Source organism: Manihot esculenta, chromosome 13 (assembly GCF_001659605.2).
Source record: "Manihot esculenta cultivar AM560-2 chromosome 13, M.esculenta_v8, whole genome shotgun sequence".
Lineage (NCBI taxonomy): Eukaryota > Viridiplantae > Streptophyta > Magnoliopsida > Malpighiales > Euphorbiaceae > Manihot > Manihot esculenta.
The window spans coordinates 33,653,620-33,679,486 of NC_035173.2; the positions used below are offsets into that span (position 1 = coordinate 33,653,620).

General features: G+C 34.4%; 4 protein-coding genes across 4 annotated transcripts; 2 read left to right on the plus strand and 2 right to left on the minus strand.

The window, feature by feature from the left end:
- The first annotated feature begins 895 nt into the window (after positions 1-895).
- On the plus strand, positions 896-6,635 carry LOC110629381 (serine/threonine-protein kinase SRK2I). The gene is made up of 9 exons (XM_021776319.2): positions 896-1,392; positions 2,023-2,097; positions 2,203-2,304; positions 2,387-2,440; positions 2,554-2,646; positions 3,392-3,484; positions 5,086-5,190; positions 5,275-5,373; positions 5,920-6,635. The coding sequence occupies exons 1-9, from the start codon at positions 1,216-1,218 to the stop codon at positions 6,208-6,210; spliced, it is 1,089 nt and encodes a 362-aa protein (XP_021632011.1). The 5' UTR covers positions 896-1,215; the 3' UTR covers positions 6,211-6,635.
- A 2,069-nt stretch (positions 6,636-8,704) lies between these two features.
- LOC110629379 (probable disease resistance protein At5g66900) lies at positions 8,705-12,950 on the minus strand. Its single transcript, XM_021776317.2, has 5 exons — positions 11,880-12,950; positions 10,843-11,243; positions 10,340-10,698; positions 9,971-10,173; positions 8,705-9,840 (listed from the first exon to the last, which is right to left on the minus strand). The coding sequence occupies exons 1-5, from the start codon at positions 12,556-12,558 to the stop codon at positions 9,026-9,028; spliced, it is 2,457 nt and encodes an 818-aa protein (XP_021632009.1). The 5' UTR covers positions 12,559-12,950; the 3' UTR covers positions 8,705-9,025.
- A 3,651-nt stretch (positions 12,951-16,601) lies between these two features.
- On the plus strand, positions 16,602-19,280 carry LOC110629380 (pentatricopeptide repeat-containing protein At4g37170). The gene has a single exon (XM_021776318.1). The coding sequence runs from the start codon at positions 16,790-16,792 to the stop codon at positions 18,869-18,871; it is 2,082 nt and encodes a 693-aa protein (XP_021632010.1). The 5' UTR covers positions 16,602-16,789; the 3' UTR covers positions 18,872-19,280.
- Positions 19,281-20,819: 1,539 nt separating this feature from the next.
- LOC110629382 lies at positions 20,820-21,967 on the minus strand. The gene is made up of 3 exons (XM_021776321.2): positions 21,699-21,967; positions 21,387-21,612; positions 20,820-21,305 (listed from the first exon to the last, which is right to left on the minus strand). Exons 1-3 carry the CDS (start codon positions 21,924-21,926, stop codon positions 20,881-20,883), a joined length of 879 nt encoding a protein of 292 aa, XP_021632013.1. The 5' UTR covers positions 21,927-21,967; the 3' UTR covers positions 20,820-20,880.
- Between the last annotated feature and the right edge of the window lie 3,900 nt (positions 21,968-25,867).

The window sequence follows — 25,867 nt, forward strand, 5'->3', positions numbered from 1 at the left end:
TTTAAAATTTTAAAATATTTTGATATATTTATTGAAATTAAAAAATTAATTACTAAAATTTTCTATTATTACAGGATTAAATCGCATATTTTTAAATTTTAATTTTAATATATATATATATATTAAATATGAATTTCAAATAGTGTAGCCTTTGTGGAAATCCAAATTTATATATTTTTAAACTTTTCAAATTATTTTGAAAAAAAAAATTAAATAAGGTATTTCATCCCAGCGCATGAATTCCAATATAAAAAATTTTCACGGTAAAGATTAATTTGTTAATTTATAAAATTAAGAAATTAATTTTTAGAAAAAAATAAGTTAGTTTATAAAATTTACTAATTTATTTTATTTAAATTTATATATAAAAAATATTTTTAATAAAATAACTTATTTTATATTATTGGATTATAATTTAGAAAGTAAAAATATCATCAATTTATATAGGATAACATTAATGAGATTTTCAAAACATAGATAATAATTTTTTTAAAAAAAATATTTTTACAAAAATAATTTGATTTTTTGTCTTGAAAATATTTTATATTAATTTTGTAAAAAAATCCTAAAAATTTTAATCAAACAAATTAGGCTTTAAATAAATTTACCAATATTTCCAACCCTTAACGGTGATCACATGCAACTCACGTGGTCACCAAAATAAATAAATAATCCAAAGACGAGCATAATCCAGGCACCAAGCAGTAAAAGGACGCAAAGCTGAAGGTCAATTATACCGGAAGACGACAAGATACAGCGAGACAGAGAATGGAACATCATTGCCAACTAAGCAGAAAAGACCAGAGGAAAACGCCGTCGTTTTTCGTCATCCACACTACTGCAACTAACACCACTGTTTTTGTCTTATTTACCTTCTCTCTAGTAAATATCTCCTTCGCTTCACCATTTCCTTCCCTGAAGACCAAACAAGTCCTCTCTCTCTCTCTCTCTCTCTCTCTCTCTCATTGTTACGGTGGTCGGAGACAGAGATATCAAGTCGTCGCCGATCGGAAAATCTCCCTCCAAAAACTAGCTTTAGCCGCCTCTTAAGCTCGTCGAGTTCAAGGAAATCGAGTCACTGATCTGCAAGTCGTGCCTTTGTTTCTTGTTGCTTTCTGACTTGATTTGTGGCTGAGCCGGACAAACGTCGTCGTTTTTGAAGTTATCTAATGTGATCAGTGATTTTGGTAGAGGGGCAAATCCAGAACGTGGATAATGGATCGGTCGACGATAACCGTGGGACCTGGTATGGATATGCCGATCATGCACGATAGTGACCGGTACGATTTGGTCCGGGATATCGGGTCAGGGAACTTCGGTGTTGCGAGGTTGATGAGAGATAAGGTTACCAAGGAGCTTGTTGCTGTGAAGTATATCGAGAGAGGTGATAAGGTTGGTTTCCTGATTTCATAGATTACGCGATAATGATTATTTTCTTCTTCTTCTTCCTCTTCTTGTTAGTATTATTTATTATTGTTTTATTATTGTTGTCTATGGGAAATCATTAATTGGTTTTTATTGTATTTTGTGGTCTGCCAAATTTATTTATTTGAATTTATTGTTTGTTCCTTTATGGATTTAGTTGTGATAATTTAGGTCTTCAATTGTGAGAGTTTATGGTATTTTGTGCTTACTGCTCTCTCTCTCTCTCTCTCTCTCTCTCTCTCTCCTTTCCCCTTTTTATTTATTTATTTATTTATTTTTTGAACTTGATCCGAAGAAAGTCAAGTTGGACGGCTTAAAATTCCATATTAGTTCATGTCGGTAGGAGAAGACAAAATCTTACAGCCAGTTTATAGCTTTCTAGTGTTTGCTGAGTAACGAGACTATACACTCAGAATTTTCTTTTCTTCTTGTTTGGTGCTTTATAATTTTGATCCTTTTCTTTTATTAGTATGGATGATGATTTAAGATTAGATTGATGTTTTTATGCTGTTTGCTTATGGCGGGAGCAGAATTAAGTTGGTTCTTTAAGGTAACTCTCAAATGCTTGTAGCAGTTCACTGTGGTACTTTTTTGCAGATTGATGAAAATGTTCAAAGAGAAATTATTAATCACAGGTCACTTAGGCATCCCAACATCGTGAGGTTTAAAGAGGTTAGTTATTTATTTATTTAATACTTTTTGTTTCCTCACAAGATCATATCATTTAGATGTGTTTCTGTAATTTGATAAAACGTTACTGTGAAAATCTTATTCCAGGTCATTTTAACTCCTACCCATCTGGCCATTGTGATGGAATATGCATCTGGAGGAGAGCTTTTTGAGAAAATATGCAATGCTGGACGTTTCAGTGAGGATGAGGTTACTTTCCAATATAGTAATTGTCCTTTCCTATCATATTTGCACTTTTTGTACGGTTTGTTGACATTGTTTCCTTGTTCAGGCTCGATTCTTTTTTCAACAACTCATATCAGGGGTTAGCTATTGCCATGCTATGGTACTCAAACTAACTTTATTTTATCCCCTTAAATATTTAGATGTTGTTTTGAGGTGAAAACTAAATTTTTGCCTGATTCATTTGGCCTTTGAATATTGTCTTTCTTGATGAAGCAAGTATGTCACCGTGATTTGAAGTTGGAGAACACTTTACTGGATGGAAGTGAGGCTCCTCGTTTGAAGATTTGTGATTTTGGGTACTCCAAGGTAATTACTTATTATCTACACTTCCTCTTCTTTCACTAGCCCCCTCCTATTCTCATTGTTATTATGTTACAACATCTGTGGGCCATTGGACCTCAAGGTTTCTGGTGCACAATATCAAGTCTGAGATCTATGCCATTTTGAATAATGAAAATGCACTATTGATATAGGACGATTCAAGAATTCTGGTTTTTCGTTGAGATGCTTTATATCACAATGAAATGCTGAAATGATTGAGATAACTTCAAGTTCTAAAATCTTATGGGCAAGATGATTTATAGTGTTGGAATTGGAAGGGGACAATTGGTACTTCATCGATTCTATGGAGGATGTCACATGACTATTTCTTATTTAGGCACCATTTAGTTAACTGCTTACTAGAGTTACCTTTTTGGGTTTTTGCTGTTTTCAAAGCAAAAAGCAATAACTGACAAGCAACAAGCAATCATTGGTTAGAGAATCATTGGTTAGACAACTAAAATATTACTGAAAAGCCAAAAAATGTGTTTACAAAATTAGAAAAATTAATTCCCTTCACATTTTGCTTTTCTCATGTGAAATTGTGAATTGAAAATTCTTGCAAGCATACATTTTTATTCTCTTTTCTTTCATAATGAATTCCGAACTTCAGCAACTTGCTAATTGTCTTCCTTCTTTTTATGAGTATTTAGGACCACTAATAGTAATAGTAGTTTTTTTTTTCTTTTAATTATTTTTATTTTTATTGCATCTATGGGTGTTTTTCCAGTCTTCAGTGCTTCATTCGCAGCCAAAGTCAACAGTAGGTACTCCTGCATATATTGCACCAGAAGTGTTGTTGAGGCAAGAATACGATGGCAAGGTAGCATCTTTTTATTTACTTTGAATTCAATTAATAAGATATATGACCACCTCAATCAATATGGATTCTTTTTACCACTTTTAAAATCATTTTCTATTTCTATTAAATTGATTGGCTGAACCAATGTATTTGAAGTTTTCTGCAAACATATTATTTTTCTTTGTTTGTTCTTGAAGTGATGGACAATCAAGTGGAAAATTGGGAATACAATGAGCCTGAGGTCTACATCTATTACGTGGTGTTTTTTTTTTTCAAATAAAATGTAATTCGTCTATCATTTTTCATATAGCTTATGGTTTTGGTGTCATCATTTGAGCATTGTGGCTGAAACAGCATCTAAAACTTTTTTATGATGCATTCTCCTTGGTACTTGGTGTTTCTGATTTGAACAGATTTTCCTAAACCTACTGTTTTATCATAGATTCAAAATGTAGTTTGAAGCTTTAAATGCCCATGGTCAACACCATGGAGGCAATCAACTTGCTCTAGGCATCACTTGCAACCTATTTTATTTTGGAATAGGACATCTCCTGTGGAAGAACCTGGAAAGCTTTCACATTTATCATCTGCCCATGTAGATGTGGTGCTGGTCCAAGACGATTTAACCTGTGTGGCTATGCCAATTGTAGGCCGTTGCTTAGTATTAGTCCTACTTAGATACTTACTGAACTGTACACTCCTGAGATGCCTTTTTTGTCAATATGTCATGTTTGGCTTCATGGAGGAACTCTGACTCCACTTCACTTGTTACTAGTCTTATACACCCCTTATGTGAAATCTCATGATCTTCTCCATGGAGGGCGAACTCTTGGTGATGCTTTCCTTGATAATGTCAATGCAAATGGGTTTAAGGCTATGCTTTCACTGCCACTTAAGAGTTTATGCTGCCTGTTAACAGGCCATAATTGTTCTAAGCTGGAAGTTTATTTATCAAATTCATGCAATAGTACTATTCTTCTCTTGTTCTCTCTTCTTTTTGCTTGTATGCACGTCCACATGTGCATTACAAAAGCCAAAATGCACATTTATACATCAATCATGGAGAATTGGTGCAAAACTTATATTACCAGTTTGCCTGTTCATAGTAACTTTAGAGCAAAAGATCTTTTTGTCTTCTAGGAATTAGAGATGGCATGTACACCCTAATGTGTGTGCGCATGCTTGAATGCATTTATGGGCAATTAAAGGTTTCAATCGGTAGACCATTTGGGTTGGCATATTTAATTATGCCTTCACAGTTCTTGCAAGTGTGGCAGCCAACAGGAATCCTTCTGTATTTTAGAATCTGATGATTCTTTCTTATTTTATGCTTGTTTCTTTCCAACTGTTATCAAAGATGTTGATAGATTTTGCTGTGTTAAGCATTATATTTGTGTGTGTGTGTGTGTGTATATATATATATATATATATATATATATTTATATGTATGTATATATATCTACTTGTGAAACTGCATTGGTTTCTTGTCTGTCTTCTTAGTCTAAGCAATATGTAATTTTGGATCACATGCAGACTTGCCCACACAATGATAAATGTTATTCAGAATTTTGTTGTTTAATATGAAAACGAGAAGCTATTTTAATGTTGTACTGCAATACCAGATTGCAGACGTGTGGTCATGTGGGGTAACCTTATATGTGATGCTGGTTGGAGCATATCCCTTTGAGGATCCTGATGAGCCAAAGGAAATCAGGAAGACAATACAGGTTTATCTCTGGTTAATATCACGTAACATCTTATGCTAGTTACCCTTATTTATGCAAGACAGTGTTCTTGTTGGTTCCTTGCAGAGAATTCTTAATGTCCAGTACTCTGTCCCAGACATTGTTCAGATATCTCCAGAGTGCCATGATCTGATTTCTCGAATTTTTGTTTTTGATCCTGCAGCTGTGAGTAATTTTCTTTTGTTGCTAAACTTAAATTTGCTATTATATATATATAAATTCAATACGTCAGTTAGAGAACAACTTGAGAAGGATGATCCCAAAAATGCTGTCTTTTTGGTCTTTTGTTGGTATGGCAGTAAGGGTATCCCCATTCCCCAATGCTTTGGGTTGGGGGATTAATCCCTCCCTGGGTCGGTCCAAACAGAGCATGTATGCAGTAAAAATCACGACTTTTACTGCTAAGTAACAATATCATAAATTTCTTTGACCTCTGTGCACTTTGATGAATAGATTAGAAGCAAAAACTGTAATTACTTGAAATTAAATGGAATTGTTATATGTGAACCTTGATGAAAAATGTTTTATATAATTGATATTAATAAACCTTTACTTGAGTTGGCTTTATTATTCTTGGAAACTTGCCTCAAAAGAGGAACTAGAATCTTGTGAGATGCTTTCTATTGTTTTTCATGTTGGCATAATTATAGTATACAACTAGTTCTGCTATTTGTTAAAGCTCCTGCTTTTATGTATTTTTGTATGCAACAGAGGATCAACATTCCTCAAATAAAGAACCACGAGTGGTTTTTGAAGAATCTTCCAATGGACCTAATGGATGAAAATACAATGGGCAACCAGTTTGAAGAGCCTGATCAGCCCATGCAGAGCATTGATACCATCATGCAAATAATTTCCGAAGCCACCATACCAGCAGCTGGGGCTCATGGCCTTAATCGCTTTATGACAGACAACCTCGACATGGATGATGACATGCTCGACTTTGATTCTGAATCAGAGCTTGATGTGGATAGCAGTGGGGAGATAGTTTATGCATTATAACTTTTTCATATCTTTACAAGAGGTGGTGGTTCTTCAGGCATGTGGACATATCAAAATTTAGCCAAGAAAAAAAAAAAAGAACGCATTGTAGAATGTGGTAGGTTAGAATAGAAAAAAAACAGCTTAGGAATAGGAAAAGTTCAACGTATGCTTTGGGTCTGTCATGTTCAGAATATGTATCCTCTATTCGTTTCTGTGTGGAGGGATTTCATCTTACTCCTTCAAAAGGGTTGGTAAGTGGTACAGATCCTCAAACTCGGGGGATATGCACCCTTAGCCATCCCATTGAACGACTATTATCATTTTTGCGTTGGTCCTGTGCATTTTGTCTTCTGTACTGTTCTGGTATAACATATGCTTTATATGATATTCATGTAACAGCTGCTTGTAAGTTCTAATATATTTGGCAGCTAGTTCAACTCGGATGGCTTAGTTCTCTTCCTCTATGTGTAAGTGCAAGCTCTCATCTCTTTTAGGGCAAGAAAACCGCATCCTGTTGTGAAATAATGCACATCAATGCCATTATAAAAAGCCACAAATCTCCAATTTCAGCAATTGGCTCCCATAAGGTGCCTATTTCTTCATAACGCAGCACTTGCTGTATATGCTGTAGATCTGAGATTGACATGGGCAGCTCAATTTTATTTAGCATCCCATCAAATCTCTCTTAGACAAATGCAGATCAGTAGTCTGTTCTGGCAATCTTACTGAATTTTTGGACCCTGATATGTCCAGAGTTGTAACTTGCGGATGCTTACCATTTTGATATGCTGACTCTGCCAGTTTGATCCAACAGCTCAGTCTTACAGTCTCTGATTTGACCAACTTGCCTATTTCATCAGGAAGTGCAGCCAACTTGTGACAATCGGTGTGATGCTGAGTTTCTTCAGTTGGATTCATTGATACAGCCCAACAGGCAACTCTTATAAGATCGTTGCACCAGTGATATTCATTTCCACCAAGTTTGACAACTTAGATGGCAGATGTACTGCTAAAAGCTTGACCAATTTTGCATGGCGCCGATGTTATGTTTTCAGATTCTTGAACTGTATAGTATATAGATGTGAAGCCAAAGGAAGGAACTGAAACCTGCTCCAATCCGATTTTCTTCAAATTGGATATGGTACAAAAGATGGGAAATTTCTTATTTCAGCAGGCAAGAAATCGTACACTTTGACTATCAAAACTTGTTTCTTTCCAATCTTCTTAAATTCTTTCTTGGAATCTCATATCAGTGAATACCCACTCTTTCTAACTTCATCCATATTTTATTCATATCTTTGTTTCTGAGGCCTTATCTGTAGCCAAGTTGAATGGAGCAGAAAAGAATGCTATATCTAAAAACTTGTCGAATTTTGTTATAACAATCAAGCAGAGATGCATCTTTAAAATATCCGAGGCATGACCAAGTACTATAGTTGTATTAAGTTAGAACCAGACTTGTACACAGTTCTCTAACTTTGAGAGTTCTCAATAATTAATACATTATCACCAAGATACACAGTGCTCTTGAGGTATGATCCTTTGCAAGAAAATGAATTGGATAATTGATCCAAGACAGAGCATTCTTCCCAACCCTTCCTCTTTCCAGGGCTTTTGCTGCTGCTCTACTGCTAATATTTAACAAAATCATACATGTTTTTAGTGGAGAAAAGATTTGAAGTTTATTTCTGATCTAATTACAAAATAAGGGGTGCATGATCATTAGTGGTGAATTAACATCATCAGAAAACAATGATTATCGAAGCCAGTTCAAGTTGAAAGGCTCATAATCTTCACAACTTACCATGGTAATTCAAAAGTCGAGCAGTCAATCATGTAGAACTTTCTTAAACTATTCAACTCACTGACTGGCAATTTTGTTACGCCTAAATATTCTGATATGTCGAGAATTCTCAGATTATGAAGCTCCCTCTGGCAACTCTAACAATTAATGCAGGATTCAAGTATTAGCAACTCCAGATGAAATACCAGATTCCTGTCGAATGTTTCAGACATGCCCTGTTTTGATGTCCCTATGCAAAGGCAACATGGTTTTCTGGCCCCTGTTCTTACAAATCTAATCCCTTTGGATTCCAGTCGTTTGATAAGTGATGGGGTACTCTCTCGAATGAATTAAGTCAGTTCGAGGAGATGGGTATCTAGCGAGATAAACCACTGGATGGTTCGTCCGGCCTTGATTCTCTTCTTTCTCGTCCGCCCTCATCATGAATAACAGTCGAGGGTCTAGAACCCAAACCACAGCCTCAGTGTGCGAAACACTTCCAAATACCAGATTTCAGATGTGTGGTCACGATGCTGGCTGGAGCATATCCCTTTGAGCGTCCTGTGAGCCAAAGGACTTTAGGAAGATACAGCTTAGGAATCATGTTCTCAATATGCACCTTCTATCCCTTTTTGTGTGTGTGGATCATAGTAAAATGAGAAAAAAGAAGCATCGAAAATGATCTGGATAGCTCAGTTGATGGAGCAGAGGACGGAAAATCCTCGTGTCTATCAGTTCAATGAAATGGCATAATATAAATGATGGTGTCCAAGCTAATAACTAAATCTTAGAGTATATTACAGTTCTATTTTGAGGATTTATCAAAAGTTAAGAAATTATCAGCAAAGATGCCCTTTAGCCTCTGAAGTAAAATCTTTCTTGCAAGAAAATGAATTGGACAATTGATCCAAGACATAACATTCTTCCAACTCTTCTCTTTCCAGGGCACTTTATGCTGTTGCTGCTAATAATTAACAAAATTGTACATGTTCTTAGTGTAGAGAAGATTTGAAGTTTATTTCTGGTCTAATCACAGAGCAAGAGGTACATTTACAAGCGAAGCCAGTTCAAGTTTATATCTTTATGCACCTTTATTGCCAGATTTGGGAGGAAAGGCTTAAATTCTTCCCATGCGTTGGCTGTTTCTTCATCAGCTACAACTTCGTTTAGGTGGACAAGGTTCACAACTGACCATGGCAACTCACAACTTGAGCAGTCAATCATGTACAGCTTTCTTAAACTACTCAACTCGCCAATCTGGTCTGGCAATTTTGTTATACTTAAACATGCAGATATGTCGAGAATCCTCAAATTACGAAGCCTCCAGATTGTGTCTGGCAACTCTAACAGTTCAATGCAGGAGTTAAGCCTTAGCACCTCCAAATTCTCCAAATTCTCCAAGTCTTCTGGCAGTGCAGAGAGTTCGTGACAATTGGTGATACTGAGCTTTTTCAGCCGGACAAGTTCACAGAATCCATCAGGCAATTCCTTCAAATCATTGCAGTAGTCAATATTGATTTCCACTATGTTAGGCATAAAAATGGTAGAGTGGCTGAAAGCTTGACCGATACTACACATAACCAAAGATATCTTTTCTAGCTTCTCCAATTGCACAGAGGCCGAGAAAAAGGATGGAAGTGAAACCTTTTCCAATCTGATTCTTTTCAGATTGGATAAAGAACCAACAAGCTGGAAATTGCTCAATTCAGCAGGAAAGAAACCATAATTTGCAACGACTAGAACCTTCAGCTTATTCATCCCTCCCATGAACCAGGGTAAGGTGTAATTCTTTGTCTGAAAATTTAGAACTAAAACCTCAGCTTCGGGTGCTTCGATGCTGCACCAATTTGATGAGAACACAGTATCTGCAAGCAATGTCTCTTATGGTTTCAGAGCACGGAAAAAAATGAAAATCTTTAAAATATTTTCGTGTCATGTGTATGTGTGTGAGATTGTGTATGTTGTATTAAGGAAATAGAGATGGGGAATATCAACCTGTGGAAATAGATAAAAGGTTGGCCCTGATAAATTGTTGCCTTTGTTCAGCCCACCATTCAGGAATTTTATTACCACTTATGTCCAGAAATAGCCTCTTTCTGTGCTCAATGCTTCCTGAGCTGCTTTGAATGATAGCCAACTCTCTTAGTAAATCATGCTGCAGCACATTAATAGAGCCATAATCTTCACTGGCGTATTTCCTGGCGAAAGACAGAAGTTGAAAGATTAACAGTTTTAATTGATAGAAAAAACTACAATAACGAGTTTAATTGGAACAGGAAATCCATCAAAGAAATGCGAAAAACAACACAACAATTTTTAATTTCAAAGATGAATTACTTAAATCAAGGATGTATGCTATTGTACCTTGTAACAACAAAATCAATCAGATTTCGTTGAGAGAGTTCATAGAGATTAGCAATGGCATCATCTTCTTCGAGCTTATGCCATTCGGTCCACATGTCAATAAGTGTAGAGGCAGGAATTTTTTGGTCTTCAGGAAAGGAACCTAAGTCCAAGTAACACTCCTTGGCTGCAGTATTTTTATTTAAGGCATCAATGCTGGTTTGAAGACAATGAAGCAGCTCAAACTCAAAGTTGGCAAGAATAGAAGAAGCTTTAGAACATTCCTTAATCCTCTTGCTCCATTCTGCTGCAGACTTCCCACATAGTGATTTGCCAACCACTGAAATGGCTAGTGGGAAGCCCTTACAGACTTCCACTATCTGTTCTCCGTTGCCAACATTAAAAGATTTTCTTAATTCTGTAATTTATTTGCTTCTACAAGTTCTGAACAAAAATAGTGAAATAACAAACAAAAATAAACAAATATTCTTGTCTGTAACTACAGGTTAATGAAGCAGAAGCACCTTATTCACAACTTCTTGATCTGGTCTGTATGAGTTCCCATCTTGCAGGAATGCTAGGTTACAAAAGAGAGTCAGGGAATCTGCATTATTCAGTGCTTTCAGTTTATAACTGGGACCGAAGCGTGGAAATTCAAACCTCGATGTTACTAAAATCTTGTAATCTATTATTGGGAACTTGAGCTTCTCAACTAGATATTCTGCTCCAGACCAAACATCATCAAGGACCAGCAGTATAGGTTCTGGTCCTATGGACCTGAGCAAATTTTCCAGTTGATTAACTGCATCTTCTTCACTTAGAAAACCAGTGCTGGAATTCATATGCTGAAATAACCTCTCTACAATAACCAGCGCGTTCAGTGATTTCGAGACAGTAACGAAAAAGATATTGCCCTTGTATTTTTCTGTCCAGAGACATAACACCATATAAGAAAGCAACCATTGAAATTTTTTTGGAAATATAGCATTTCACATTATGAAAAAGAAAGATTATTCATAACACAAAGTCTTAAAGAAAAATAAAAAAAAAATCTACGATCCATGTGTAGATTTTCGACATCAAAGTCCCTAATGAAATCCCAGCAATTTTCCCATCACTCAACCTAAGGACATACAAGAAACAGATGTGTCCAAAAGGACCAAAACAGTCTCCTACAGCTGAAAAGGTTAAACATTTGGATTTAAGTTTGCACGGTGGTCTATCTCTATCTGAATCATCTTATTCCCCTCCAATCCTAGTGACTCGTGTATTTTGTTTGGTACATTCGGCTCCAACTGTGATTCGAACCCGAAAATTCACAGTAGACACTCCAGTACCAATAAGTCAAACCTTATTGGTTCAGGACTAATGCATTTAAACTATACATGATTAATCATGATAAGCCAAACATAACAATCAAATTCGTTCACCCAAACACCATATATGAATAAGCATTTCTATATATGAATCAATCATAGCTAAACTTTGAAAAAAAAAATCACAGCTAAAAATAAGAGATTAAGAAAAGGGTAATCAACTAAAATATGGAATAAACAGGTACCCTTAACATCAGCATCTTGACAAAGTGCAGTAACCAATGTGGTCTTTCCACATCCTCCAGGAGCAGAAACTACAGTCACTTGTGAGGCCTTATCATCCTTGAGCAGCTTTTCTTTCAATTCCTTCAAGGGAATCTCTAACCCAACTGGAACCACCTTGAGCCCAGGAGGCGAGCACACACCCACAAACCCACTCTTATTGGACACCCCAGCACTGGACACCCCAGCACTGGATGCTCCTCCCATGCTTAAGTTCCTAATCTGGCTACTTAGGATTCTCATCTCAAATAATGTCTCTTTAACGTCTGATGTTTGATGCAGTGGCAAAATGGTCTCAATATATCTACGAATAGATTCATCTAACTTAACAAGTTTCTTTGTATAAAGAGGCTTCTTGACATAGTTGTATCGATGGATTTTTGCGCATTTGAGAACTAATTCCTCACCCCTTCTCATCAAATCTTGTAGCCTTTTGATTTCATCTGGGCGATCTAAATCTCTGTTGAAAGTTTCGATTCTCATGATGCTTGGTCTTATAGACTCCATTGTCTCTTCAAGGAGCTTCAGGGTAGAAGCAAACATGATGTTGCTTCTCCTTACCTCCAAAATAGCTCTCAGAAAACTTCCAAAAACTAACTCCAACCCAGCGCCTGCAGCGGCTGAAGCGAAAAGTGAAGCCATCTCCTTGAACAACAATTTCACTCAGAATCTTGCAGAACTAATTGTGAAACAAAAATAAATATGGGAAACAAGATTCATGGGTTTTGGTTAATTTGGAAAATGGAAATCTTTCACTCATTCTTGGGGAAATTCCTTCTTCTTCTCGGATTAACCTTATAAAAGGCACTACTTTATGCCACCCTTTGTCGACAAGCATAGATAAATAATTTTATTTATTTATTTTTTTTGAGGTTCAGGAGGAAAACAATAGAGAAAAATAGGAATTTGCAAGGAAGGTTCTTTCTTTAATGAACGACCACTGCAAAGGCAAAGACTTTCGCGGTGATAACGCCGTTTACTGCAAGGCAAGGACCAAAGAGCAAGACCTTATCTATTCTTCCAGTTTCAGACATCCATGGACCACTCAGGCTTTGGAACGTGACTGTTGCTTGGTTCACAATGGAAAATTGAGAAAATGAGGGGAGAAGCAGTTGACTTGATTATTCATTTTTATTTCCTCTAAATAGCTAATTAGATAATCTTCTAGACAATTATTAGGATGACATTTGTCCAAAATCAAACATTAATTTGAAAGACTGCGGCTTTACTACATGTTTAATTCAGTATTTTACTATAAGATAATTTCTTCAGATTTTTTCAGACATGAATGAAATTTCTTGGTGGTTTCTATTACACTTGAAAAGCCATCGTTGTTAGGTTCTACTCCACTGCAACACTAATTTTAGTCCTTGGCCTTCTTTCTGGCTTCAATGAATTACATCTTTACAAGCTATCGATCAAGATATATAAGAGTTTGATTTTCTTAAATATCTAAAAAAATATTGATAAAATAAATTTAAGAATTTATAAATAATTAAAATTTATTTTTTTATTAATGCTTTCGTTGTTTGTAAAAAATAATTTATATTAATACAATAATTTATTTTTTATTATTTTATTTAAAAAAATATATCTTAATAAATTTTGTATATAAATATCTTAATAAATTTTTTGAAATGTGGAAGATATTCGCTTTGGCTCCTCGGATCAACGTGTTTCTGTTATCTCTAGATTCCACAATAAGTCGTCAGAGGCAACTCATGGAATTATTGTCTTGGAAGGCGTGATGGATTGCCTGAGAGCGTGCCTTTTCCAACGCAGTGCACACTTTCTTCGAGATTTTTAGCTGGAATTTTTTGCAAACAATTTATAATTTAATCTATTAATATCACATTAATCTTTATAAATTATAATTTCTCTATCCTTTATTTTTATTAATAAATAAATTATTTCATTTAATTTTATTTATTTTTATTATTAAAACATTATAAAATATCAAATTATCTTTTTTTATTATTTTCTCTTATACAAATGACTCTCTCTTATAATTTTTATGAGATAAATCACGATAATTAATAATAACTAATAAAAAAAAATCTTTAAAATTCAAATCATCTTTCAATAATATAGTTATGTGTTTAATTCCAAACTAAATAAAAAAAAAATTGAACAACTAAAATTTATCCAAATCCAACAAAAATCAATCCTTTAATCCAAAACAATTTTACCTAAATCATCACTCAACTCGAAAAACATTAAATTTAAAAATTTAATTAATATGAATCTGCAATTTATCACGGAACTAATTAATAGATTAAGCGAATAAATTTATATTCAAATAATTGCATTTTACAAATCTACAAATATACAATATAGAAAGAATTTTGAAAATTAATGATTTTACATTAACAATAAATCTACAGCATACATCAGTGGTAAAAGTATCAAATGAGCAGAAATGGCTGATAGAAACTTGAGAGAGAGCAATATAGCAGCATATACTCACAAATCTTTGTAATTTGATAATCGTGTGATGATTGATGGGATTGGAGACTCAATTCATCGATAAGTAGAAAAAGAACAGGAGGAGCCAAGGAGTATTGACCATTTTAAATGGGGACTGAGAAGTGATAGATAAAAGAGTTAGGGTGGGAGACGATTGATCGAAATGGGTAGAGATAATATCTGGTTGAAAGAAAGAAAAAGGAGAAGAAGAACAAGAAAGTTGGAGGCTTCAGTGGGGAATCTATGGTGAAGAAAGGAAGAGAAAAAGAAGAAGAATGCCTTTGGTGGGAGCATTATGGCCAAAAGTAAGAAAGAAGGAGGCTGTTATTGCAGCCGTTTTAGATATGTCTTTAAGGCTAGAGTTTAATTGAGAGTATAATGAGAATAAAATTGACTTTTTAAAGTCTTTTCTCTTATTTTTAATGAGAATTTGACAACCAGAAGCTTCACAAAACACTCACTTAAGAACAAAGGAGGAAGAAAAGATTAGAATCTTCCAAATGGGACATGCACTGCCAAATCAGAAAATCAGAAGATCAAATGGAACTTATAGAGTTGAAATACATTCTTCGCCACATCAAGGAACTCGCAAATGCATTGAGGGAAGCTGTCTTCGCTCAGATCGTCGCCAAGAGAAGGGAAAAGTGTGTTTTTCTGCGACAAACATGCTTTCGAAAAACCGACTACATGAACCACCACCAACATCTCTTTTTAGTTTGAGAACACAGGAAAACACGGAGTAAGGAGAAAACAGTCTCTGCAAATAACACAACCAAAGAAAAGGCAAATGAAAAACAACTGCATATCACAATTTTCCTCATCTTTAAGAGCAAATCTCTAGAAACTAAACCAAAATGTTATTATTCACACAACCTCGTCCAGAGGAGGAGAGGGAATAAATCCACACTCTGGGCAAGGAAAGGAGACGACCGTCCTCCACCCAGAGAGATAAACAATGACCATATAAAACTGGCAGCAGAGAGAAGTGAACTCGCTATAGAAATAGAAGAAAGGGAGAAGGAGTACTTCTCTCCCTAAAAAAACCAATGAGAAAGAAACTAAAATTAATTTCTTAGCTGGATATTAAGGTTGCAATGAAGGTAGTTTGTATTTTATTCTTGGTGGTTGTTGCTGTGGTTGTCAATGTTTCATCTTCTCTATCTCATTCATCATTTTCTGGCAAAGTTTCAATCTCTACCCTAAAAGTTTGTTACAAGATCTCTATGCACTTCAATGTGCTTTTATTTTTCTTTCTTTTTTCCTTTTTTCCTTTTTAGCTTTAGTTGGCTTTCGTAGTAGGAGGTTCGCCAAGTAGCTGTGGGTGACGTCTAAGGGTGTCGACATTCTCTGGGTAACAAAAATTGCAAGTTCCCATTCTTTGTACTCCATCAATTTTCCATTCAAATCCAAATCTTATTGTTGGGTTTTCAGAATTGAATTGGATTTGTTTATTTTCTTCTTCTATAAATTTTAGAGAAACGTCTTTTAAGCTTAATTGTATAAAATTTAGGTTTTAGTCTACCTTTTATTATCCGGTTTATAAATGAAATCTTCTTTACTTTTATGATAAAAAAAATTAATTGCTTTATTTTAATTTTATTTATTTTATCTTTATAAAAAATAAATTTAATACGAATCAAATTAAATTAAATTAAATTAAATTTATTTAATTTAATTCGAATTTTTATCCGATGAAATCATGCTCACCCCATGTACCAAGTGAATTTGATGATTCAAAATTGCAAACCAGTGAAAGATGTTGATAACGAACTGAAGTACTCAAATCCAGGAAAAAAAGATAACTTTAGTGGTTAAAGGAGTAGGGACAGAGTCACGGTGAATGAAGGGGCATGGCGGTCGAAAAATTCCAAATTATATAAAGATATTGAAGTAGTTTTATATATAACAGAAAAAATTATCATTAAATTTTTATATATTTAAAAATTTATTAATTAATTTTTATTCTAAAATTATTTAATTAAAATATTTTTTATTTTATAAAATTAAATTTTTAATTTTTTATTAAATAATTTTTTATTCATTTTCAATATTATTTAGTTGATTTAATTTTAATTATTTATTTTATTGTTCTTCCAATTTTTTTATTTTTTCAATCTAAAATTTTTATTTTTTATTTTTAAAATTGCAATTTCAATACGTAATTTTTTTAAAACTATTTATTTATTGTGTAATTTAATTTTATATGATATTTTTATTATATGGATTCTTCATGAGCTCTGGCAACTGTGTGAAGTTTCAGATGTTGAACCCGTAAAACATAGGCTAGTGCTTGTTTGCAAATTGTTCAAGTTCCTCTCATTGTTTATAACTTAAGCAGTAGTATAACGTATTCTTTTCCGTGGTGGCTCTGTTCCCCACCCCCCCCAAAAAAAAAAAAAAAAAAACAATGCAATTTCTGAACTTCAAATCATCTCGATCTCTCTATCTACTAAACCTAAATAAACTCATTGCATCTCCTTATTCTTCTCAAACCCATTCTCATAAGCCTCTTACCCAAAAAACCTTCTTCAGATTAAACACGGAAGAAGGCCTCCTAAATCGTTTATGCAAGGATGGAAGATACAAAGATGCCATTGACATTTTGTGCCAACAAAAGCGCTTCAAGGAAGCGATACAAGTGCTCAGTCAATTGGACAAACCTTCTGCTTCTATTTACTCGACTCTTATACAGTCTAGCATCCAAAACCGTGTTCTTGAAGTGGGGAAAAAGGTACATGAGCACATTAAGCTATCTGGGTTTGTACCAGGTCTTGTTATATCAAATCGGCTTCTGGAAATGTATGCTAAATGTGATAGTTTATCGAATGCCCAGAAGCTGTTCGATGAAATGATTGAAAGGGACTTGTGCTCGTGGAATGTTCTGATTTCTGGGTACGCTAAAATGGGATTCCTTGAGGAGGCGAGAAAGATGTTTGATAAAATGCCTGAAAGGGACAATTTTTCTTGGACAGCCATGATTTCTGGGTATGTGAGGCATGATAAGCCAAATGAGGCTTTAGAATTGTGTAGAATGATGAAGAGATGTGATAATTCAAAATCAAATAAGTTTACTATTTCTAGTGCTCTTGCTGCAGCAGCAGCGGTTCCTTGTTTGAGAATTGGGAAAGAGATTCATTGTCATATCATGAGAACTGGGTTGGATTCAGATGAGGTGGTTTGGAGCGCTTTGTCTGATATGTATGGTAAATGTGGGAGCATAGAGGAAGCAAGGCACATTTTTGACAAGATGGTCAATAGAGATGTTGTTACTTGGACAGCAATGATTGATAAGTACTTTGAGGGCGGAAAAAGAGAAGAGGGGTTTGATTTATTCGCTGATTTGTTGAGGTCAGGGATTAGGCCGAATGAATTTACATTTGCTGGGGTTTTAAATGCATGTGCTGATCTTAGTGAAGAGGAGGTTGGTAAGCAGGTACATGGACACATGATTAGAATTGGTTTTGACCCATTCTCTTTTGCAGGCAGTGCTCTTGTTCACATGTATTCTAAGTGTGGAAATATGGTAAATGCAGAAAGGGTGTTTAGAGGGATGCCCAGGCCAGATTTGGTTTCATGGACTTCCTTAATTGCCGGTTATGCTCAGAATGGCCATCCCAATGAGGCCCTTCATTACTTTGAGTTGCTACTAAAGTCAGGGACACAGCCTGATCACATAACTTTTGTTGGTGTTCTTTCCGCATGTACTCATGCTGGATTAGTTGATGAAGGGCTTCAGTATTTTCACTCTATAAATAAGGAACATGGCTTAAATCATACTGCTGATCATTATGCTTGTATAATTGATTTATTGGCCCGATCTGGTCGATTTGAAGAAGCTGAAAATATTATCAATAAAATGACCATAAAGCCTGATAAGTTTCTGTGGGCATCTTTGTTAGGTGGTTGTAGAATTCACAGAAACCTTAAATTGGCAGAAAGGGCAGCAGAAGCATTATTTGAGATAGAGCCTGAGAATCCTGCTACTTATGTTACAATGGCTAACATCTATGCAACTGCCGGTATGTGGAGTGAAGTAGCAAAGATCAGAAAAACGATGGATGACCGAGGAGTGGTAAAGAAACCAGGTTTGAGCTGGATTGAAATTAAAAGAAAGGCACATGTCTTCATAGTGGGAGATACTTCCCATCCAAGATCCAAGGAAATACATCAGTTTCTGGGGAAGCTTTCTAAAAGGATGAAGGAAGAAGGGTTTGTTCCTGACACGAATTTTGTGCTGCATGATGTGGAGGAGGAACAGAAAGAGGTAAATCTCTCTTACCACAGTGAGAAGCTTGCAGTGGCTTTTGGAATTATATCTACTCCACAAGGAACACCTATTAAAGTTTTTAAGAATTTAAGAACTTGTGTAGACTGCCACACAGCAATTAAGTTTATTTCAAAGATTGCTAGTAGAAAGATAATTGTGAGGGATTCAAATAGGTTCCATTGTTTTGAAGATGGAAATTGTTCTTGTGGAGATTTTTGGTGATTCAATCCCTTAGAGATCCATCAAGCATTTTGGGAAGGCGGAGAAGATCATGTGGGGAACATTTTTTAAGCTGCAGCATTTTTCTGTAGAACATTATTTAACCTTCGTTAGAGCTACATCGGTGGACAAGGTAGGGGGAGAAATGGGGTATTTGACATGGGCATCTCTGTTTATTTTGCATCAGCAAGTCCAGTAGATGAGAAAAAGGATGCCTTGCTTTAAGGATCTGTAACTGATCGCGAAGATTGGCCCCTCCAAGTAAGCCATTAAAGATGAGGAACCCTTTTTTTCCTTGCAGAGATGATTTTCTTGCATCTTGGTAAATATGTGAAAGTGTAACATTTTTCATTTGGACTCAAAATGATGATAATTCACAAGGGTTACGTGATGTATGTCATGTTTTCTTTTATTTCAGGGTCTTATATAAAAGTAAATCTTTTACATTAAATATTTATACAAAAAACTTGGACGGGGCTAACAAGTTCATTGTTCTAATTATTTTAAAAGGTTCACTCGTGGAGCTAAATTTGGCTAGTAAACATACAGGAGAGTACCAATCGATACTATTTCCCTTCAGCCAGATTCAATATGAGCCAAGCACTAGAGAAAATCTGATCGAGCCAAATCGTCATCGTTGCTGCGAAGGGCATTCTAAGCAGAGCCTTGGCTTTTGAATAAGAGCCTCTAGGGGTCAATTGTGGAAGGAGATGAAGCGGCTTGGGAACCCCAAGAAGACATAGGTCAAACTAAAATTGAGAAACTCTTTAGTCGTCAATTTTTAGACTTAGACCGATTGAGGTGCGTGAAGACGAAAATGAAGTCAAAATCCACAGGTCTTCAATTGAAAAAGAAAACCCTCCCACCAAGCTCATGATTTGCAACAAAAACTCGCTGGAAAACGAAAAGTAAAAAATATTTACACTCGGCTTGGATGGAAAAGGATAAAACCATGATTTAGGCATGTAAATGACTCTCCTCTAGCCCCTACAGCTACAACTAAAGTAGTAAAAACAAGGGTTTTAACCGGAGACAATAGAAGTGTGGATAGAAAATTCTCTCCCCATAGTCCGAATCAATCTAAAATATTCTAATTTAATATAAGATTTTTCGTAAAAAAAATTATTGTATTAATTTAATTTCAATCCGATTAAAGTATGGTGGCAGTTATTTTTGTTTTTTTTTTAAAAAAAATTTATGATCATTGATTCATAGGTCTTTTGATGGGTATGCACTATCCACCACAGAAATTTGGGCTCCAGGAAATAGACTTCCATCTGGAGTCATTCCATTTCCATTGCAAGCTATGTACGTTTTATTATTTAACGAGCAGACCAAAGTCTCATCATTCATGTACAAGGCTCGTTGAGGTTCCTGCCAATTTCTTGTGGGATCAACAGCACAAAATGTCGGCATCTGGAAATTGCTAAAATTGGCACGTGCAAGCGATGCCGGAATCCTAATTAATTATTTTTTTGAAAAATAGAAGCATAATAAAGATTAACCATAATCAATTTTCAAGTGAATTTCCCAGCAATTATCAAAATTATGAATTTCTTATACATTATTCACTATAATTTCACTATTACAAAACCAGAAGTAAAGCCACGTCCGTAAATTATTATTCTATATATTTTGACAGTAAGAATACATCAATAGCAATAGTTTAATAATTACAATATTACTTTTTTTAATATAAAATAATGATTATTCATTTGTTTTACAATGAATAAATAATATGATTAAAATTATAATTTTATTAAATATAAAATAAATTTTTTATAAAATATATTATTACTTAAAAAATAAATTTTATTTATAATAATTTTAAATTATTATCAAATTATTATATTTTAATAGTAGTGATGCAACAATTTCACAATTGTTATTAAAATACCACTATCTAAACCGTGTTTTTTTTTTTCTCGCACATTTGCAAAGGATATGTATCTTTTTTTTTTTTTTTTTTTCATTTAACTGCCATTAAATTTAACTTAAATTCCATTGGTTCATCACAAAACTTTTACAGCAGTAAGGTGCAAGACGGGCAAACTCTCTAACAAATCATAAGTTAACATGGAGGCCTTAGGCTTAGCCAGCCGGTCAGAAAATCCGGCCGGCAATGGAGTAAGAATTGTGGTTCTCTCACGAGTACCAAACCACTTGGATTGCATATACTTGTGCTTCCTCCAAGGACCTAAGTGCAACTTCTTCTCCTTCATGCATTGTTTTCCAGCTGAGCATAGTATCTTGATCAAAGCTTTTAGTCTCTCTTCTTTTCCCACAAATATTTCCGGCAGCCGGTTGATTAATTGATTATATTCTTCACTTGCTTTTGCCATCTTGAATTCTGCTTGAAAATTCAATTCTATTATTACTCTAACTTCTCCTTCCTTTGATCTCAATTTATCCACCACTTCCATGTAAGTGTGTTCTCCTGTTCAAGGAAAAATATTAGCTTCCATGGCGCAATATTATATTTTTGCAGCTGCAATTTTTTTGCTAGCTATATATCTACCTGATGGAATTTTCTCCGAGCTCTTCCATTTAGACTTGCAGATGGCACAATCAAAACCTTCTGCTTGAAGCTGTAATGAGATCTCCCTCTGCAAGCAATTCCGGCACTCTCCAGCCACCGCCTTCTGACATGTGCATTGCAGACCTGTAAGCTTAATTTCCTTTACTGCAGCTTTTGTAGCTTGACGGATTCTTGTTTCGAGGGATCTAGTCCTATACAATGTTGCCTGAAAAAACATTGAAAGAAATCAACTTGGAAACTAACATTACAAGAATTATAGTTTTTAACAATAAATTTATCTACGAATAATACCTGAAGAAGTTGGTTTTGTGTTTCCCAGAATTTTCTGTTTTCATCAACACTACAAGAAATCTCATCCTCATCTTCCTCAACGTAATCAATAGAGTCACGAGAACTATTAGGGGACTCTTCTTGCTCTTCCAAGAAGCCGAAAACATCGTCGGCGATGCTCGTGGACTCATCGGAATATCCAGCACTCCTGTCTGAATCCCAGCAAGTGATCCAAGTTTTTCCGGCCATGGCTTGAGCTTCCTTTTTTTCTTTTTCCCCCTTTCTCTTTAGGTCTTAATTTGAAGGTGTGACATTCTAATGTGCTGAATTAGATCAAATTTATAGTTAGATTTTGAGTCGTTACATGGGACCAACGTGTCTTAAACGGACGAACGAGGCGCCGCGAACATGAAAGGCTGTCTTCTTTTGCTTAGGTGGCAGAATGTTACTGGCAGTTGAGTAAGTCTAATTAGTGATAGCTGTACTCCACGTCACCCTAACAAATATTTGTTAGGGCTGATAACTAAGGATATGCACAAAATATTCCATTTTTAGATTAGATTACATGTTATTGTTATTATTTAGTTAATTATTTTTCTTAATTAAACATCTCAAGTACTAATTACTATGACTAATTAATTAATCAGAAAAGTTTTGAGCAAAAGAGGAATCCTAATCCTGGGAGGTAGTGGGTTGGATCTGGTTGCAGGTTTGTTTAGAATTAAAACTATTTAAATAGGATTAGTTTAAATTGAAGCTAATATCATATCAAATCAGAAATTAACTATTTAGTTCTTGATGAAATCTACTAATTAATTTTTTTAAATATATTAAAATATCAGTTTATTAATTAATTATTTTATTAAATAATTTTAACAGTTAAATATTATAAAAAAATTAAATATTCTAAAAAAAATTTAAATATTCCTAATATGGAAGGATTAATTAATATATTTTTTAAAAATTTAAGAAATTAATTAATAAATTTTTTAAAATTATAAAAATTAAATAAAAAATATTCAACTGCTAAAAATAGTAGATTATACTTAAAAAACGTCTAAAATATTTTAATATATTTTTTAAAATAGAGAAATCTATTTTTCTAAAATTAATTAGTCTATGTTTAGTTAATTGAATCAAAGTTTCTATTAAAAAATATATTTAAACCTTAAATAAAAAATAACAATTTAAATTGAAAATCAAACCGAAATTAATTTTCAGGGAATTCTAAATGGGGCCACCTATATAATTTAGAAGGATTTATTTTATAATAAAATAATTTAAATAAATTGTTATAAGATTGCATATAATTTCAGTTTATTATAAATTAAAACTTTAAACTAAAAAAACTAAATTCATTCAGTTCTAAATTAAAAAATTAATGAAAAAATCAATTGAATTAATTTTTTATTATGATTTTTTTTTATTTCAAATTAGAAAAAAAATGAAAATTAATTAAATGCATAAATCATTAATAAATTGCCATGTGTGTACTAATCCAAATGAAAAGTGGGTCATAATGTTAATTACGAATATTTCTCCATCTTAAGGATATGCCTCCATTTTATGCAAGTTCCTAATGATACAAGAATAATTTGCATGAATATTCCGAAACTGAGTGCCATTGATGTAAATAATTTGCATATAAATAAATTTAATAATTTTAAATTAAATAATAATTATTTGTCAAAGTTTTAGTTACTTTGTAAATTTATTTAAGTAATTGTATACTTTTCTCTGTTCCAAAATCTTTATATAATTTAACAAAATATAGTTAATTAATATACATTATTAAAAGTAAAAAAAAATATTTAATTTCTGTTAATTTATTATATTGTTTTATTAAAAATTTAATTGCTTTTATATCATTAAATTAATATTAAAATTATTAGATTTTTCTTTATTAAATATATAGAGATGTAGAAATAATTTTGAGGCAAATGAAAAAAAAATTATATAGTTTATCAATTATAAATAGATAAGATTACATAGTAAGAGTCTGATAAATAGATATGCAGTTTCACCTGTGGAAAGAAAAATCTAGACAATGTAACACTCGACTCTTCATCAAATCTCATTCTCTTCTGAATAGGTTGAGTTTTCACATAAAATTACCATTAGCAGATACAATATAGTAAATCCCCATTTATACCTATAATCACGGGATTCCCAATCAATTAGTAGGTATCAACTGAATTTTCACCCAGACAATGTAGCATTCGACTCTTTATCAAGACTCATTATCTCCTGAATAGGTTGAGTCTTCACATAAAGTTACCGTTAACCTATACAATCTAGTAGATCCCATAATCATGGGATTCCTAATCGATTAGTCGATATCAACTGGATTTTCAGGAGATTCTTAAATTAACTCCATCTTTTTACAGTATAAAAACTAATGATTGTAGAGACCAAAGTATGCATTCTTACACAACTACTCTTGAGTTACAAGTAATTCCTTACATTTGTCCTTTTTTCAGTTTACTGACTTGAGCGTCGGAGTGGCTGCTATAGGCGCCAACCACCTCACGTTCTCTTTCCAGCAGATTGACCAATTACAGCACAACTCTGTTTCAGCCACATCATTTAGTTCCGCTGCCGGGAGATCCATTGAATTCTATGTTCATTAGATTAAAATTGGTCTCTTATCCCCTTTCTCTTAAAAAGAAATCTTTCTTTTCCCTCTCTCGAAATGGCCGGCAATTCATGAGCTGCTGCTAATGTTGTTATCAATGAGGACACTATCATTTTTTTTGCTCCTCGCAGCGGACAAAACACACTCTTTATGCTCAACGAAGCAGATCTCAACAATATGAACAATGAGCAAATGCTCCAATACATTAAAAGGTTGCAAGCTACTGTCGAGCAATACAAAGCTCGAGAGGAGGCATCATTCATGGCTCCTAGGGGAAGGGAGAAAGCCTCCGTTGATACCCCAAGGACTCGAACAAAGGCGATCCAGATGCGGTCCAAAGGGAAGGTCAAGTTCAAGGAAGAAGAGTCATCAGACGATACTATGAAGGACGTCGACTGGAAGCTAGTACAGATTGTTCAAAGGTACCAGAAGGGGCAAGAAGAGGACTATGGCCTGGAGGATGCCTTGGCCCTATCAGAAAAGATCTTAGCATGAACTTTTCCAACTAAGTTCAAGCTGCCAAACTTGGATAAATATGACGAAATAGTAGATCCAAGAAGTCACCTGGTGATCTTTATGACAACCATGTAGCTTTAGGATGTCAATGAATTCGTGTTATGCCGAGTGTTTCCGTCAACACTCACAGGTTTGGTTTAGAAATGGTACTAACATCTGAGCTCAGATTTAATTCAGAACTTTACACAATTTGCTATGTTATTTAAATCCAGGTTTATTACTTGTATATCTCCTAAAAAACTCTCATTTGACTTACGAAAGATTAGCCAAGGAGATGGCGAGTCTTTGAGAAGTTTTATCTCATGGTTTAATGCAGAAGCAATACAAGTGAAGAAATTAAATCATGAGATAGCATGTGAAGCATTGAAGAAAGAAACACATAACGTTAAGTTCATGGATTCACTAATCAAGAACCCAGTCGCTACGTACCAACAATTAATGGATAAAGCCCAAAAGTATATCAGGATGGATGACAAAGTCCAAGTATTGAGAGAGGGTAAAAGGACGAGTCAAAAGCAAAACTAAAAGCTAGAGAGTCGAGGATACAAAGGAGATCACAGAAGCTACCCAATCTCTAAAAGGAGAGATGACCAAAGTAAGTATAAGAATTATACTCCATTGAATGACTCATAAACATGTACTCTAATGTGGATCAGGAAAAACAATAAGGAGGTCAAGTGGCCTCCGAAGCTGAACCTTGAGAAAGCTGAAAGGCAAGACAGAACTAAGTACTATCGCTTTTACAAAGACCATAGACATACAATTGAGGAGTTTTGGCAGCTGAAAGATGAGATCGAGAGGTTAATAAGGGACAATATACTTTGAAAGTTTTTTAGAAAGAATAGAGAAAAGAGGAGGCTCGAACCCGAGATAATATCTCCTGAAACTACCCTTGACAGTGAACCTGTAGGGGTTATACATGTAACTGCAGAAGGATCCAATAATGGCAAAGAGAAAAATAAATGCGTCATAGAGGACGTCTTATCAGTTGAGCATGAACCATAGGCCAAACAAGAAGTAAGGTTCAGACCTACAGACG